Genomic DNA, 15,236 nt, shown 5'->3' with positions numbered 1-15,236 from the left:
CTGGCCTCACTCAGTGGGTTAATGATGCGGCATTGCCGTGTGCTAAGCTGCAGCGTAAGTCCCATAGGCTTGGCTCTGGCGTCGCTCTGGCTGTGATGTAGGCCAGCAGCTGCAGCTCCGATTCAACCCCTAGCCCAGGTAGGAACCTCCAAATGTTCATATGCTGCAGGTGAGGCCCTAAAATGAAAAAGAGAAAGAAAGGAGGGGGAGAGAGAGAGAAAGGAAGAAAGGAAATCCGACTGCAGCAGCACTGGGGTGCGACCATATACAAAAGGGTACCTGTCCTAATAGAGCTTAGTTTGTGGTAGTGGTGTGGGGGAGTGACTGACCCACAAACTGTGCCTCGATCCATGGCACCCCTGAAAGTAAGCTCTAGTTCTGTGGTCCTTCACTTCACTCACACCCAGTCCTGCCTCTGGGCTGCCTTTGAAATGCCTTGTCTTTATCTCAACATGGCCCATCTATTTGCCTACCAAGTTCTGGATGGATTTGATGAGTCTGCTCATTTTTTGCACCCTTTCCACCACTGGTGGCCTAAGCTACTTATTCCTCAACTGGATGGCATCAGCTTAACTGGCTTCCTAATTTTCTTACCTGCCAGCCCTCCAGAAAAGTCAGCCAAAGAAAATACTAGACAAGTCAGATCACATGAGGCCCTTGTTAAAACCCTTACCTGCACTTGGTAACCTTACATTGCACTTGGGACTCCAACCCAAACTTTTCTCCATGTCTGACAAGACCCTGCAGACCTGAACACACCTTTGCACACAGTTCTCTTGGTTGAACTCTCACCATCTCACTTCTTGATGGGCTCCTGTCTCAGGTCTCACATAGCCCATCCTCAGACCTCCTGAAAGATAGGGTATAGCTCTCCGCCCTCACACTCCCTTTCATTACAGCACCCTGCCTACTTTTCTTTGAAACTGTAACACTTTTAAGTATTTAGTTCCCTTGTTTTCCCCACAACATGCTAAACCCCTAGAAGGCATGGGGGCCAGTATCTTTCCAGAACGATCACTACAAAAGACACAAATAGCCAACATGTTTGTGTTTTCTACGTGGCAGGCAGATTCGGATTTAAGCACTTGACACAATTTAATCTTCACAGCAACTCTCAAGAGATGATGGCAGAGATTAAATAGTTCATGCCAGTAAATAAATGCAACAAGTATCCAAACTCAAGACAGTTCAAGTCTAGAGCCTAAAGTCTTCACCGGATAACATGCCGTATTCCAAGAACCGGCAGACTCTGAATGGTATGCATGCATTGCTAGGAGGGAACCTAAATCGACCCCAGAGAACACCACTTCTACAAACACTGATATAATCAAACTGATTAGGTTAGCAAAACCAGCCAGTCAGAACAAACAAAATCACTAGGACCAACTGGTTTACCAGCCTTCCACCGCCACCCCCCCCCACACCCCCCCAAGTTGCTGACTCTATTCCACTGCTAAGAAACCAAAAGGTGACCTGTTTTTCACAACACCAGCCCTAGAAACCACATCTCTCCCTGAGGCCTGCACAAATGAAGATGAAACAATGAGATGATTGGACTAAGTGGCTTTATTAGTGAAAGCCAGGATTACAAAGGACTTAAGAGTTGGCATTGGGTCCCTTCTTCTTGCCAAAGGTGGGCACGACATTGACAAAGCGCCGGTTGTATTGCATACGTCTCTTGGCCCGGCCGGTCTTCTTCTTCTTTTTCTCTTGTTTGGCCACCTGGGAAAAGGGAGATTTGATCAGCCCTGGGTTGCCTCTTCCACCTTCCCTCAGGTTCACTGCCAGCCAGGAAGAGAGCAAACATGGCAAGAGCCAAAGATTTTGGCTTAGCTGTGTCAGGGGAAAAAAAGTCCAAACACCACCAATACTCTCACTCACCTTGGGAGTCTGACCTCTGACTTTCCCAGCACGGGCCAGGGAACCATGAACTTTACCTGTGGTAAGAGGAGGACAGCAGTTAGAACAAGAAGGCCCCACCCAGCAGAATCCTTTCTCCCTCAACTCAAGCTTTAAAGGTAAGATAGGCCCAACAGGGAAATAAAACAAAGTCGTAGAGATCTGAACTCTGACCAAGAATATCTAGTCTAGTACATCCTGGGGTTTCACTTCAGGATTTTCCAGCTCCTGACTTACACCACAGCTCTTGGCAACTTGGGATCCTTAATCCACTGAGCAAGACCAGGGGGTGGAACCCGCATCCTCATGGATACTAGTTGGGTTTGTAACCTGCTTAGCCACAAAGGGAACTCCGGCTCCTGACTTTAAACAAGACCTAAAGAGCACCTTGGTGATCTGCTCTAACCTCCTGATTTTCCTGAGGAAACTGAGACATAGACAAGGATCTATTTAGAAAGTGACTGAAATAGAACTACCGTCTAGAGAAGTTTCCCACAGACCTCTCAAGAGTTCCTCTTGAGGGAGGGAAACATGAAGAACCACCCTGGATTGAGGACCCTGAACTCCACACCCTACACCCATGAACTTACAAGCAGTTCAAGGTACAGTGCTCCCTAACTCACCTCCAAGCATACGGCCGGCTACTTCCAGAGTGCTCAGGGCCTCCACCCCACACTGGCCGAGGATGGCATCATCCTCCAGGGGCGTGCCTGCCAAGAGCAGGACTTGATCTTCTGGAGCGATGCCCTCCAACGACGCTACATGAGCCTAAATGGAAAAACAAGACTCATTAACGTTCCCGCGGAGGGCAAAGACGAACACAAAAGACCCCAGGAAACACTACGACGCCTCACCTTGATCTGGGCGACCGTCTCCTGGCCGGTCACCTCGAGAGTATGTAGCTCCTGGGCGCGGACAAAGAGCTGCATGTTGGCGACTGAAAAAAAAAAAAAAAAGGGGGTTGCCTGTAAGAGAATAAATACTCTGGGACAGAAGGGATCAGGTAATGGGGGATGGGCCGGGGGCGACTGCGCCGGGAAGCAGCTGGTCTCGGGGTCTCACGTGGGTAAGGCCGGACCTGCCAGGGGGGTCCGATGGGGATCGGCCAGGCCCCCAGACCAGCCCTCTTCCTCTTTTTTCCCCGTTCCTTCTAACCTCGCAGCCAAGCCCCAAATAAGACCTCCGGATCCATCCAAGGCCAAAATCTTACCTGAAGCGCGGACACCCCGGCCGCTACCGCGAAGATGGAGTCGAGAAAGAGGAAGGAGCGAGGGCGCGCACGTCCTCTCCGCCTGCTGCGTGCTACGTCACTACTGAGCGACCGCCAAACTCTCTGATTTTTGTACCGCCCAGAGCGGTCCTGGCTCCGCCTCCTTACGCTTTGCGCAGGCGTTCTCTCGGTCCTGGGCGGAGCGATCATAAAGGGGCTGGATCAGGCGGGTTGCGCGCGCAGAAAGCTAGTGTACCGGGGCTGTTCGAGATGGCGGCGACTGTGCTCTGTGGTGTACTTCGTACCTGGAGAACTGGCGTCCCGCTGGGCTGCGGGCTACGGCGGCTGGTGAGAGCGCTGAGCCTGGTGCTGGAAGCAGAGGGCTGGTTGTGAGGCTGTTATCCCTTGCTCGTCCCTTCTTGGGGGTCGCTTTTCTGGAGCTCAGATACTAGACTGAGAGGGAAGGGGGCAGGGCCTGAAGTGGGCTCCGAATTGTGGGGCTTAAGATACTGAAATATGATTGGAGGACAGCCTGAGTTAGAACTAGGTGCTGGGCATCGATTCTCGCTGATTTTATGTACACACACACACACACACTTAGACGAAATATTTTTTTTGGCCGCGAGACATGTGGAATTTCCCGGGGCAGGGTTCGAACCTGCCAGAGCAGCGACCTCAGCCCCCGCAGACAGCAGTGACAACGCCGGATCCTTAACCGCTGCCCCGCAAAAGAATTCCGCTGCCTGATTTTTTGAAGGGGACACCTTTGTAGACGTTGGAGGTTGGCCCCAGATCTTGGCGGCACCTCTGGGAACCTAAGACTCACAATATATAGGACTGAACATCTTTCTTCTGATTCTTTTTGTGACCCTGGGACCTATCAGGAGTTCTGGGTATCTGCTGGGAGAAGTATGGGAGGATAGGAATGTGACCTCAGGTAGATTGTTTGCTAATGTCTTGATATTTCTTGGATATAAAAAGAAGATAATAAAATACCTAACGTATCAAATTATAAGAATTGAGTGAGGAATTTCTGTCGTGGCTCAGCAGTTAATGAATCCGATTAGCATTCATTAGGATGCGGGTTTGATCCCTGGCCTCGCTCAGTGGGTTAAGGATCGGGGGTTGCCACGAGCTGTGGTGTAGGTTGGGTGTTGCTGTGGTTGTGGCGTAGGCAGGCAGTATAGCTCCAATTCGACCCCTAGCTTGGGAATCTCCACATGTCAAGGTGCGGCCCTAAAAAAAAGATTAAAAAAAAAAAAAAATTCTAAGAGAGGTGGGCCTGAGTTCCTGAACTTCTTTTTAAGTCCCCTCAGTATCCTGCACCTGGGACTGAAGTCTGGTGCTTTCCTGCCTCAGCCTTTTCTTTAAGCCTTTCTCTCTGCTTGTAATGTTTCCTTTTCCTGCTTGACGAAAGGTCTGCCTGTTGGGGGCTGGGTGGTGGGTGGGCTGATGGGGAGATGGTCGTTTGTTTGTTTTTGCCTCAGAGCCAGACCCAGGGGACCCCTGAGTACCCCAGCTTCGTGGAGTCTGTGGATGAATACCATTTCGTGGAGCGCCTCTTACCCCCTGCCAGCATCCCAAAGCCCCCAAAGCACGAACATTATCCCACTCCTAGTGGCTGGCAGCCCCCCAGAGGTGAGCGGGGTGCTGGGGATGGTGTGAAGGCTGCAGGAAAACATCCCCTCCGTAGGGGTCTCTGCCCTGGCTGAGGTTCTGGATTCCCGGTGGATTCAGGACTGGCAACCCCGAGCTAGCATCTGTCTGTGTTCAGGGAAGGGCCCCGAATGGAGCACTGTTTTACTAGTACCGCCCACACACACGATTGGGGTGGGTCTTGCCCTGTGGGAAAAGTGAAGCATAGAGAGAAGACCCAAGAACTTGGACCCCTACCCCCATCCCTGGCCATAAGTGAGAACACAGCTTGGGAGTTGGGCAGTTCTGGATCCACGGATTCGCAGTTCTGGCCAGGGTTTTTTGTTTGTTTTCCATTTTAGAGCTGCACCCGAGGCATATGGAAGTTCCTGGGCTAGGGGTTGAGTCAGAGCTGCAGCTGACAGCTTATGCCACAGCCACAGCAGTGCCAGATCCGAGCCACATCTGTGACCTACACCACAGCTTGCAGCAGTGCTGGATTTTTTTTTTTTTTTTTGTCTTTTTGCTATTTCTTGGGCCGCTCCCGCGGCATATGGAGGTTCCCAGGCTAGGGGTCCAATCAGAGCTGTAGCCACTGGCCTACACCAGAGCCACAGTAATGTGGGATCCGAGCTGCATCTGCAACCTACACCACCGCTCATGGCAACGCCGGATCGTTAACCCACTGAGCAAGGTCAGGGACCGAACCTGCAACCTCATGGTTCCTAGTCGGATTCGTTAACCACTGCGCCGCGACGGGAACTCCAGTGCTGGATCTTTAATGCACTGAGCGAGGCCAGAGATCGAACCCACTCCTTCATGGATGCTAGTTGGGTTCTTAACCCAACTAGTGAACAGCAGGAACTCCCTATTGCCAGTATTTTTGAGTAAGTCACTTAGCTTCTCCCAACTTCAGTTTCAGCAAAATAGAGATAATCTGCTCAGCACATAAAATGCATTGTGCAGAGCCCAGCCCGTGGTAGGTTTTCATTGCTTAGAAATACCCATCCCTGGAGTTCACTGGTGGTTCATCAGGTTAAGGATCCTGCATTGTCACTGCTATGGTTCAGGTCCCTGCCATGGTGTGGGTTTGATCCCGGGCCTAGGAATTTCCACATGCTGTGGATGTGGCCAGACCCCTGTTCCAACCTTCCCTCCACAAAAAACCCCAATAAATACCCATCCTTTTGTGCTAGAGCTTGATTTTAGCCTCCCTGTTTTAGTGGAGGAGAGCAAGGATTGGCTCCAGAGGACCTAAAGAGGCATAGCCCTGACTTCATTTCTTCTTGAGTGCCTGGTGCCAGGCCCTATGCTGGGCCTTGAGGTACCAAGAACAGGCTGGTCCTGGCCCTAAGCTTAGGGCAAGTGCAAGTCTCCTGATCTTAAGTCTGGAGGTGGCTTTGCTGTTGGGTTCACTGACCCTCTGCCTACTCTGGGGAGAAAGGCCTTGGTGGAGGGGCCACGAGGTCTAGGAGCTTTTGCCTCATCACCGCCCCTCCCTGCCGCAGACCCTGCGCCCAGCCTGCCCTACTTCGTGCGGCGCTCGAGGATGCACAACATCCCCGTCTACAGGGACGTCACACACGGCAACCGTCAGATGACTGTGATCCGCAAGGTGGAGGGAGACATTTGGGTGAGTGGGCGAGTGGCTCGGGGCGATTCTGACCCTTTGGGGGCCGAAGGGATGAGAGCCTGCAAGAGGGTCAGGTCTCCTGACCAGGCCCGATGTGTTATTATTTCCCCCCCAGGCCCTGCAGAAGGATGTGGAAGATTTTCTGAGCCCGCTGCTGGGGAAGACACCTGTCACCCAGGTCAATGAGGTGACAGGTACCCTTCGGGTCAAGGGCTACTTTGACCAGCAGCTCAAAGCCTGGCTTCTGGAGAAGGGCTTCTGAAGCCCGGCTGAGCAGCGTGCATGACAGTGTCCCCCTCAGACTGGAGTCTTGGGGTCTCAGGAGGAGGGAGGTGACCATGGGAGCAACTGGGACAGCAGGTAGAGACCAGGGTGGAGGGCTTCGAGTGGGACTTGCTTGTATGAAGGAAGAAATGGGACCGTGTGCTGGCGGAGGGCCCTCTAGAGACCCACCAGCAACAGTCAAGCTGGCGGGGGTGTTAATTGCTCCCCCCCCCCCCCACACACACACTTTGGCCTGTTCCTGCTCTCCCTTCATGGGAGCTCCTTGGACTCAGCCATTCAACTTTCAGAGGTAACTGGCTACCCCTCTGGTGGAAGCAACAGCCCAACCCAGTTTGCAGGAGACGGCAGCACAGGCCAGACCCACCGGGCATGTTCCTTCTTGGGCTCTCACACCGTCACTGCCGCACAAATCCTGAGCCCGCTTGGTAGGGGCCACAGAACACAAGATGACTCAGACGTGGGTCCTGAAGGTCTTCAGTTCCAAGTGCAGCACATCAGCCCCTGGGCTCACTCCTTCCACCCCGCAGAGGTAGGAGGGCCGCCAGCACGACTCTTCCAGACTGGAGTTGGGCCTGACTGGGTTCCCAGCTCCAGCAAGCCAAGGGATGAGCCCTAGCTGGCCTGCCCACAAGGGGGTGCTTAAGAGCTCCCGGCGGCCCAGCAAAGGGCCATCCTTCCCAGGGTGCTGACCTGGTATCAGGGCTGGACAGCTGGTTTGCGGGCAGGAAGATGCTGTCCTTTGGCCTCTGCCATCTCATCCCACCCCAGCCTAGGAACCTCGTACTTGGGAGTCACAAGGACCAGAAGCCCGAATTCCCACCCGAGCTCAGTATCAAACTGGCTGTGGCAGGTTTCGAAGCCTGGCTTCCCCTACGTGCTCTGACCTAAGGACCAGGCACTTCACCTTTCTGGGGCTTTCTTCGTGTGTAAAACGGATATATTTTCCTAATATGTTAATATTCGACAGTGTGCCCAAGGACAGTGTTGACTTTAAACCCTCATTCCTGGAGGTTCCAGGTTACTGATCTACCCCTGAGTAAAAGGAGCCCGCACATGGATCCCATGGCATCAGTTCCACCAGTCATTAATGCAAGTTTTTATTTGGCTGTATATACAATTTAAGCTATTAAAATTTGTACAATATTTACAAATTAAATAATCATCTGAAACTGTCTCCAGCAACTCTTGTAACACAAAACCAAGGGGGAAAAGACAGGGGCAGGCAAGGCCTTGGCTCCTGTGGTCCCTACCTGGCCCAGAGCCTTTTCTCAACTGGAAAGACCAGGAGCTTGGCACTCCTGCGACCTTTTCCTGGGGTCAAGCATTCAAACTCAAAGACAAAATTTAAGCCAAAAGACAGTAGCAAGGAAGTAATACCAGTTCTTCTAAACTCAAGAAAAATTCTTAACTAAGTTAAGAAGTGGCCTTCCGCTGGTTCTGGGGCTTGCAGTGGTTCAGAAGCGCGCACGCACACACACGAGCCCTCAGCCTGGAGTGAGGCTGCAGTGGCTGCTGGGTGAGACCAGGGACAGTCTCCCCTTAGACAAACTGCAGGGAGAAAAGGGCCTGGGGGGGAGGGGCAGAGCAGGGCCCCTCAGTGCTGCCCACCTGCTCCTCCACCCCAGACACTCCTTTCCCTGAGTTATGTGGTTGCCAGTAAGACATGGAAATGCCACAGGGCACAAGGGGCACAGCCACCACCACAAAAGGCTTCTGGGGAGTCTAGGGTAAGAAAAGGACATGGGTACCAGTCTCGGTGGGCGGGCCGTGGAGCAGGTTCCTGGCCCACCTCCAGCCCTTGAGTCCACACTTGGGAACGGGAGCTAATACTGTTGGGTGCTGCAGCGTGACTCCACACACAAGGGGGGCTCGGAGGGACTGCCCCTTCTCCCAGAAAGGGGTCGGGTGGGGTCAGAGGGCTTCTCCAGGCAGCACCTTGCTGCCTTCACGGCCTCAGCAGAACACGGCACAGCTGAAGGGTTGGAGAGGAAGGCTGGAATGACCCAGATCCCCATGGCTGCCCGGGACTGTACGGGCTGGAGAAAGCCCTTGGCCCCTTTCCACTTGGTCTAGGGTGCCACCTCCTCTGCCTCAGAACTGGGGGTCACTACTCCCTGGTGCAGAAAGAGGGAGCTGGCACTTGGTGGCAGGATGTGTTCCAGCAGAGGGCTGCTCAAGAGTGGGGACAGGGGCCAGGACTGGGGCAGTGTCAGTGGGCAACCGGGGACTCCAACTTCTGTAGGCGACGGCGGCGGAGCTCCGCTGCATCAGGCTCCCCATCCTCGGGCAGCTCCTCGGTGCCCGATGACTCAGGAGCTGGGGACAGACCGATCCAGAGGTGGCATCCAGAGAAGTCCCCTAGGCCCACCACCCCACCCCCGCCTCAGGCTGACAGCAACTACCTGGAGGCTTTTCAGGTTCCAGGGCTGGTGGGGAGGCTTCTGGGGATGGGGTGGTGGCCTCAAAGCTGGGGATGCTGGCAGAGGAAGCAGCAGCGACAGCTGTAGGGGCAGTCTCCTCAGTCGGGTTGGCTGAGGTGGCAGGCCGGGGGGGCCTAGGAAGAGAAGGGACAAGAGGAGGGCCTTGGCATCCTGGCCTGTGGACAGGCTCTGCCCTTGGTGAGCCCTGCATGGTGCAGTCCAGCACCACTGGGCCTCTGCAGCCCAGAGACCAGCAGACAGTCAAATACACAGTGTATGAACTGCAGTCATTCCTCACCACAGACTGACTATAAAGCATGTGCAGGCGGGGACTGCTGGCCTTGTTCATCGCTACACTGCAGAATCCCTCCCCCTGCCCCCGGAGCTGCTGGGCACCTTATAGGCTACCAACCAAGACAGTCCACTGATCCAACACAGAGCACACAAGTCTCAGTCTCCAGCTCCCCTCCAAGCCTGTGCTGTCGCTGCTGGGTGCCAGGCACTTCACACACGTCACTAGTAAATAGGAATTAGAACTTCTCTATTTAAATAAGGTGATGAAGGTCACAGCAAGTGAGTGATGGGACCAGGACTTGAACTCAGGCTGGCTCCAAGTGACTTTATTTGCTATCTCAGATCAGGGGCAGTGATTCCCAAAGTGTCACCCTGTGTCAAGAGGGTACAGGTGATAAATAAGTACTGATAATTTCGAGTAATTTGACTTTAGAAAAACATAAAGGAACAAGATTCAAGGTCGGCTCTTCCCTCTCTAGGTCCAGATAGGCCTTCTGCAATAGGATAGACAAGCACCAAGAACCTGACACCCTGCTGTGCCCGCAGGTAGGATACCTGAATCAACAGGTGTCACAGGGTGGCAGAAGAGAAAAAGGCCAAGAACCACTGCTGGGGGCCTTCTCTTGGCAGCCCCACACCCCCCTGCCCACACGGGTCCCCTGTAGACGTACCCCAGGGAGGCGAGCACGGTGAGGTACTGGTTGATCTGCAGCATGGCAGCGTCCAGCAGCGTGTGGATGTTGCGCAGGCTCTGTAGCCGGGCCTCCAGGTGCTGCCGCTCATGGCCTTCCAGAGCCCGCAGTTCCTCCGGGGTCAGCCCAGCAAAGCCAGCAGGAGGCACAGGCATTGGGGGGAAGGCTGGAGGGAGACAGAGGCTCAGCCCGGGCTGCCTGGGCCTGACGCCCTCCCGCCTCCCCAGACAACCCTTACCGAAGGGTGGAGGCAGCGGCATGCCCATCCAGGGAGGAGGGAAGGGGAAGCCCGAGGCGGGGCCGGCTTCGGGGGCGGAGGCAGAGCCAGGCGCCGGGGCGGAGGCAGGAGAAGCAGCTGTGGTTGTGGCTGCTCCACTGGGCCGAGAAAGGGCTGCTCACGGGCGACAACAGGAAGTTTGTGAATGTCGAGGGGTCTCTCCTTCCCTTCCTCCCCCTTGGCTGCCGCAGAACCCCAAAGGCTCACCTGCGCTGGTGGAAGGAGGGGCCGCAGCCTCCCCTGAGCTGGGGGGAGGTGGAACAGGAGGAAAGGGGCCCATGGGGGGCCAGAGCGGGAACATGCCTGGAGGAAAGGGAGGCAGGAGGCCCTGGGGGACTGCAGAGAGAGAAGGGGCGGTGGTGAGAAAAGGTCCAAACAAAGCTCCCAATCGCAAGCAAGGGACTGGTGGGTGGGCTCTGGCCGCTGCTCCCACAGGCTCTGAGCTCAGCGCTGGTAACATGTGACCGCAGTCAGCCCCGTCTCTTCCTGTGATCCCCCTGCCCCCACCCTGACTGAGCTTCAAGAGGGCAGAGACTCGACTCCCCCCAGTATCTCCCCTACCCAACCCAAGGCAAGGACTCAAGAGTGTGTTGGATGGCCAAATAAGGGGGGGCCACTCACAGTTGGGGGGCTGGGGTAAGAGTGGTGGAGGGTGGGGGGCAGGTGGTGGCCCCTGATCCGCAGGTTCAGGGGGTGGTGGTGACTGGTTCGGCAGTGATGCCCGAAGGACATCCATGCGGCAGGTAGGGCAGGTCTGCTGCCGCTGGAACCAGGAGCGCAGGCAGCTGGGGGAAGACCAGGCAATGGTTAGCAGATCCCTGGGGGCGTGCCTTCCAGAGCCTCTGCCCGATGTGCAGGCTCCTCAGGGCATCTCCCACCTGGTGTGGAAAATGTGGTTGCAGGGCAGTCTCTTGGCACCCGTCACCATCTCTTCTCTGCAAATGATGCAGACATTGTCCATGGCCTGGAGTTCCTCTGGGGTGGCATCTGGATACCTGGTTAGGATAGGCCAGGGACACGTCGAGACCAGAGCTGCAGGCCACGGCCTCTAGGGCACAGCTTGGGAGAGTCGCTAGGACTGGCCCACTTACAGTGTGTTCATGTTGCGGATGGCTCGGCGAGACATGATGGCGTCGGTCACAGCTTTCTTGAACTGCCTACAAGGACAGTTTCAGTAGAAGTGGCGGGGGGGGGGTCAGTAGGAGTAGCAGGGGGTGGGGGGCGCAGGGCAGGGCAAGACTCACCTCATGGCCAGGTACATAGGCCGGATGGCAAAGAGAGGGAAAGTGTGCACCTTGATCATGATGGTCATGAAAGCCATGTACAGCAGAACCTTGATGAAGCCTGGGGGGCAGGGAGTGCAGAGCAGCGGGTCACAGGACGTGGCAGGCGGGCCCCGGGACGCCAGGCCAGGTCAGGGGAGGCCCAGGCTCGTCTCACCTGTGAACAGCTCCGTGTAGAGCATGTACACAGCCTTGTTGTCCCAGGGGTTCTCGCTCTGCAGGTCCACGGAGTGCAGCACGTACTTGACGAAGATGGTCAGCACCATGGTCATCAGGATGGCGTACTGGGGCGGGCGGAGAGGGGACGTGAGGCTGCCGCCCCCGCTCCAGCCACGCTCCGCTGTCCCCAGGCCTGCACGCAGCAGAGCACAGCGCTGCAAGCACGGGCCTGGACACAGTCAGCGCCCGCCTAGCTCCTCCACTAAGACGGTGCGCAACTCGCTAGAGCCCTCGGAACCTCAGTGTGCCTGTCTGTAAAGGACAGAATTAACTGCTCCCTTGTCACAGCAAGCCTTTGCTCGGTGAAAGAGACGCAGGGGCTCAGCACAGAGCCCAGCATACAGGAGGCACTCAGTAAGCATGAGCGGTGTTGCCACCGAACATACACTTCCTCTGCAGGGGACAGGCCGCCCCGGTTGTCCATCAGGCTAATTCCTTCTGTCCCTCAACAGCCAGCTCCTCTGGCATCAACTTCCCGGAAGCCTTCCCTGAGCACCAGGTCAGGGCTCCTCCTCCACACGGGGCTCTTGCTATGGCTTCCCCACTCTCCTCGGAGCAAGTGTGGAGCGGGCAGGGGCTGGGACTGACGGATAGCCGCTCCTTGGTGGCCCACGCGGGCTGGCCACAGAGCAGATGCTCATAAGGGTCTGTTGAGTTACTCAAGGCACACGCAGGGCCACCTTGGGCTTGTCCTCCCAACCTCCCAAGCCAGTTTTACCTCAAAGCCAAACACCAGCTGCACAGAGGCCCCACGGGTCAGGATGCTGTGATAGGCATGGCTGACGAAGAGGAAGTCCAGGATACCCAGGAGGAACATAAGGGCTGTAGGGACCCCCCAAATGGGAGGTTGGTGGGGTCAGCCCAGGGCCCGACAGCCACTTCCTGCTCTAAGGCAGCTCCCACCCTCAAGCCCACCACGGCCTCAGCCATCTAGTCAGGTGAGCACACTCTGCTGAACCCAGCCCCCTGGGAACTCCGGTTCTGCCCAAAGGTGGCCCAAGCTGCAGGTGAGGAGGCAAAGAGCTAAGGGCCCAGGCAGTTGAAAAGCCCCGGAGTGGAACAGGGCAGAGATGATGCAAATTAACTTCCTAAATTATCTTTCCTGTACAGCTGCGGCCGAGGGGCAGCCTGTGCTCTACGGTACAGGTCCACGGTCACTGACTTTTCCTGTTCCAGTCCTTCATGTTGCCTCTTCTCCCTCCAGCTCCCTCCTCTCCTCTCCCGTGGATCTCACTCACAGATAATGCGGCAGTGGAAGAGCCAGGAGATGTTGGGGCTGCGCTCCATCTGAAGCAGAGCAGAGAAAGGGGCCTGTCAGGGAGGCTGGAGCTCACCCTGCATCCCCAACCCAGCGCCCACTCCACAAGCCTGCCCCCCAGCCGCTCCAGAAAATCTCCCCTGACCCAACTCACAAAGTCCACACGGTCCTCAGCCAGCCAGTGAAAACACTTGAGGAAGAGGAGGAGAGTGAAGAGGGCAACAAAGCGGGGGCTGAAGTCATCCCGAAAAACAGTGAAGGCCAGACACGTCTCAGTGACGGCATACCAGGAACGTTCCAGAAGGTGCTAGGGGTTGGCAACGAGTGATGTGGAGCTCAGACATTCTGCCTGCCCAGCTCCCTGCCCCTCACCTTTGGGGCCAGGAACACCTTACCTCCATCTCTGCTGCCCTCAGCTGTCCAAAGAACACCTTGCCCATCACCTTGCCCAAGAGGAAGACAAGGACGAAGGCCTGGATGTACAGGACCTAGGAGTGAGGAGGAGAGGCTATGGTTTGAGCCGGCTTTCTGCTCCGCGCTGCTTGGGGCTCACCATTCAGGAACCTCTCCACACCCCCATCACTAATTTATTCAAAGCTCCCCCTGCCTGTGGGCTCCCTCGATTTTTCTCCTACTTACCTGAGCTCGAGCCCCACCCCTGGCTCAAGATGACTCCTCCTTCCCGCCCAGAGAGTTCCTCCCTCCTTGAGCCCTGAACTCACGGCCATGCTGGGGCTGGACTTGGTCAAGTACACCACAGTGGGGTAGAACTGGTGCTTGAGGTAGTAGGCGTGAGCCACCACGGCCCCGGTCAGCGCCAGGCTGGCCGCCATCATCACGGCGGTGCGGAACATTGCCCTGGCCTGGGGACCTGCGTGGGAGAGGAAAGGTAAGGTCACAGCTGTGTGATGCCACCCCGCGCAAGCCTAGCCCAGCGCCTGAGACGCAGTGTCAACACACCGGAGAAAGAAAAGCTTTGTTCCCCCATCATCGCATCGAGAAGAGCCCATGCTCCCCCATTCCACAAGTGGCAAGACTGAGCCTCAAAGGGGTTAAGCGACCACACTGACGCAAGGCCTGGAGCCCGGGTCAGTCTTGTTTCAAAGCTAGGACTCTTTCCACGCTGCCTGCCAAACCGCCGCCTCTAGGGAAGAATGAGGAAAGGCAGCAGCGTCGGAGGAGGGAACTGCTCCCACTGACCCTAAAGTGACGGTGATGGGGTGGGATGCAAACGCAGAAATCTCCAGAAGCGGGAATGGGCGGCCTGGACTGGGAGAGGCCAAGGCGCTGGGGGGCGCCGCCGGGTAGGCGACAGCGTCGGTGACAGCTCTGCCAGGGTGGGCAGCTCCAACGCGCGCCCGGCGGGAGCGGGCGGGGTACGTCAGCCTGGAACCCTGGCGCCCCCCAACCCCCTGGGGAAGTGTCAACTCGGGGCACCGGAGAAACGGCCGACCGCCAGGATGCAGGGGCGGGACGGAGAGGGACCCGGGTCGACCCCGCGGCCGCGCACCTGTAAGCGCCAGGAGCTGCGAGTGTCGCAGGCGGGGCCCAGCCTCTGCGAGCGCGGCCGCGCGGGCAACTATCTCCAGCTGACAGGCCGAAAGCGGGCGGCGGGGCTGAGGGGGCGCGCCGACCCCGGGGACCTCAAGGGGAAAGGTCCAGGCTCCTACTCCCACCACAACCCGGGTCCGACCCCCGCCCACTCACCAGGAGCCCAGCGCCGCGAGCCCGCTCAGTCCCCGCGACTGCGGAGGCGGCTCCGGTTAACAACACTCCCCACCCCCTGCGAGCCGGAACTTCGGGGGTGAGACACCTCACTTCCGGCGGGGCGGGGCGGGGCGGGGCGTGGACCGTACCAAGTGCCCCGGTCCCTTGTGCGCCCTGCTCATTCTCCCTGGTGCCACGAGCAGTAGTCCCTCCACCCTTCTGGCGTTCGTGCCCACTGTTCGAGTGAAAGATGCGAGAGGTGGTCTGAGCGGAATTAAGGCAACTTGGAGAGGATTAGAGTCTCCCTATTAGTCACAGATGGTATCGTCTTGGCTGCTGAGTGGACTCAAGCTAGCGGCGGACTCCGGCTCTCAAAGCGGCTGGAAGGCGGGCCCCCCCCCGCCACTCCTCCGCGCGTTGTGCG

The 15,236-nt window shown here is 56.7% G+C and overlaps 3 protein-coding genes across 3 annotated transcripts; 1 reads left to right on the top strand and 2 right to left on the bottom strand.

Annotated features, from left to right (window-relative positions):
• Positions 1-1,548: 1,548 nt before the first annotated feature.
• On the bottom strand, positions 1,549-3,372 carry FAU (FAU ubiquitin like and ribosomal protein S30 fusion). The gene is made up of 5 exons (XM_047775322.1): positions 3,110-3,372; positions 2,754-2,836; positions 2,523-2,667; positions 1,882-1,937; positions 1,549-1,722 (listed from the first exon to the last, which is right to left on the bottom strand). Exons 2-5 carry the CDS (start codon positions 2,826-2,828, stop codon positions 1,597-1,599), a joined length of 402 nt encoding a protein of 133 aa, XP_047631278.1. The 5' UTR covers positions 2,829-2,836; positions 3,110-3,372; the 3' UTR covers positions 1,549-1,596.
• Positions 3,366-7,834, top strand: MRPL49 (mitochondrial ribosomal protein L49). Its single transcript, XM_047775320.1, has 4 exons — positions 3,366-3,457; positions 4,597-4,747; positions 6,253-6,377; positions 6,493-7,834. The coding sequence occupies exons 1-4, from the start codon at positions 3,380-3,382 to the stop codon at positions 6,637-6,639; spliced, it is 501 nt and encodes a 166-aa protein (XP_047631276.1). The 5' UTR covers positions 3,366-3,379; the 3' UTR covers positions 6,640-7,834.
• SYVN1 (synoviolin 1) lies at positions 7,744-14,906 on the bottom strand. The gene is made up of 16 exons (XM_047775319.1): positions 14,813-14,906; positions 13,828-13,976; positions 13,501-13,593; positions 13,260-13,412; positions 13,086-13,134; positions 12,566-12,669; positions 11,786-11,912; positions 11,590-11,689; positions 11,437-11,502; positions 11,224-11,340; positions 10,967-11,130; positions 10,553-10,681; positions 10,307-10,459; positions 10,048-10,234; positions 9,065-9,216; positions 7,744-8,978 (listed from the first exon to the last, which is right to left on the bottom strand). The coding sequence occupies exons 2-16, from the start codon at positions 13,957-13,959 to the stop codon at positions 8,872-8,874; spliced, it is 1,833 nt and encodes a 610-aa protein (XP_047631275.1). The 5' UTR covers positions 13,960-13,976; positions 14,813-14,906; the 3' UTR covers positions 7,744-8,871.
• Positions 14,907-15,236: the final 330 nt, after the last annotated feature.

The sequence above is a fragment of the Phacochoerus africanus genome, chromosome 4 (assembly GCF_016906955.1).
Source record: "Phacochoerus africanus isolate WHEZ1 chromosome 4, ROS_Pafr_v1, whole genome shotgun sequence".
NCBI classification, from domain to species: domain Eukaryota; kingdom Metazoa; phylum Chordata; class Mammalia; order Artiodactyla; family Suidae; genus Phacochoerus; species Phacochoerus africanus.
The sequence above is the reverse complement of the archived record's forward strand: the minus strand, read 5'-3'. Positions and strand labels throughout refer to the sequence as shown.

What these genes read in the sequence shown, in the direction of transcription:
- SYVN1 (XM_047775319.1), bottom strand. Translation starts at nt 13,959, where the DNA reads ATGTTCCGCACCGCCGTGATGATGGCGGCCAGCCTGGCGCTGACCGGG. An exon ending in CCTATGTACCTGGCCATGAG is followed by an intron (nt 11,503 to 11,589) that starts GTGAGTCTTGCC and finishes CTGTCCTTGTAG; the next exon opens with GCAGTTCAAGAAAGCTGTGA. An exon ending in CCCTCCTTCCACCAGCGCAG is followed by an intron (nt 10,460 to 10,552) that starts GTGAGCCTTTGG and finishes GCCCGTGAGCAG; the next exon opens with CCCTTTCTCGGCCCAGTGGA.
- MRPL49 (XM_047775320.1), top strand. Translation starts at nt 3,380, where the DNA reads ATGGCGGCGACTGTGCTCTGTGGTGTACTTCGTACCTGGAGAACTGGC. An exon ending in GCTGCGGGCTACGGCGGCTG is followed by an intron (nt 3,458 to 4,596) that starts GTGAGAGCGCTG and finishes TTTTTGCCTCAG; the next exon opens with AGCCAGACCCAGGGGACCCC. An exon ending in AGGTGGAGGGAGACATTTGG is followed by an intron (nt 6,378 to 6,492) that starts GTGAGTGGGCGA and finishes TTTCCCCCCCAG; the next exon opens with GCCCTGCAGAAGGATGTGGA.
- FAU (XM_047775322.1), bottom strand. Translation starts at nt 2,828, where the DNA reads ATGCAGCTCTTTGTCCGCGCCCAGGAGCTACATACTCTCGAGGTGACC. An exon ending in AGACGGTCGCCCAGATCAAG is followed by an intron (nt 2,668 to 2,753) that starts GTGAGGCGTCGT and finishes TTTTCCATTTAG; the next exon opens with GCTCATGTAGCGTCGTTGGA. An exon ending in TCAGAGGTCAGACTCCCAAG is followed by an intron (nt 1,723 to 1,881) that starts GTGAGTGAGAGT and finishes CCCTTTTCCCAG; the next exon opens with GTGGCCAAACAAGAGAAAAA.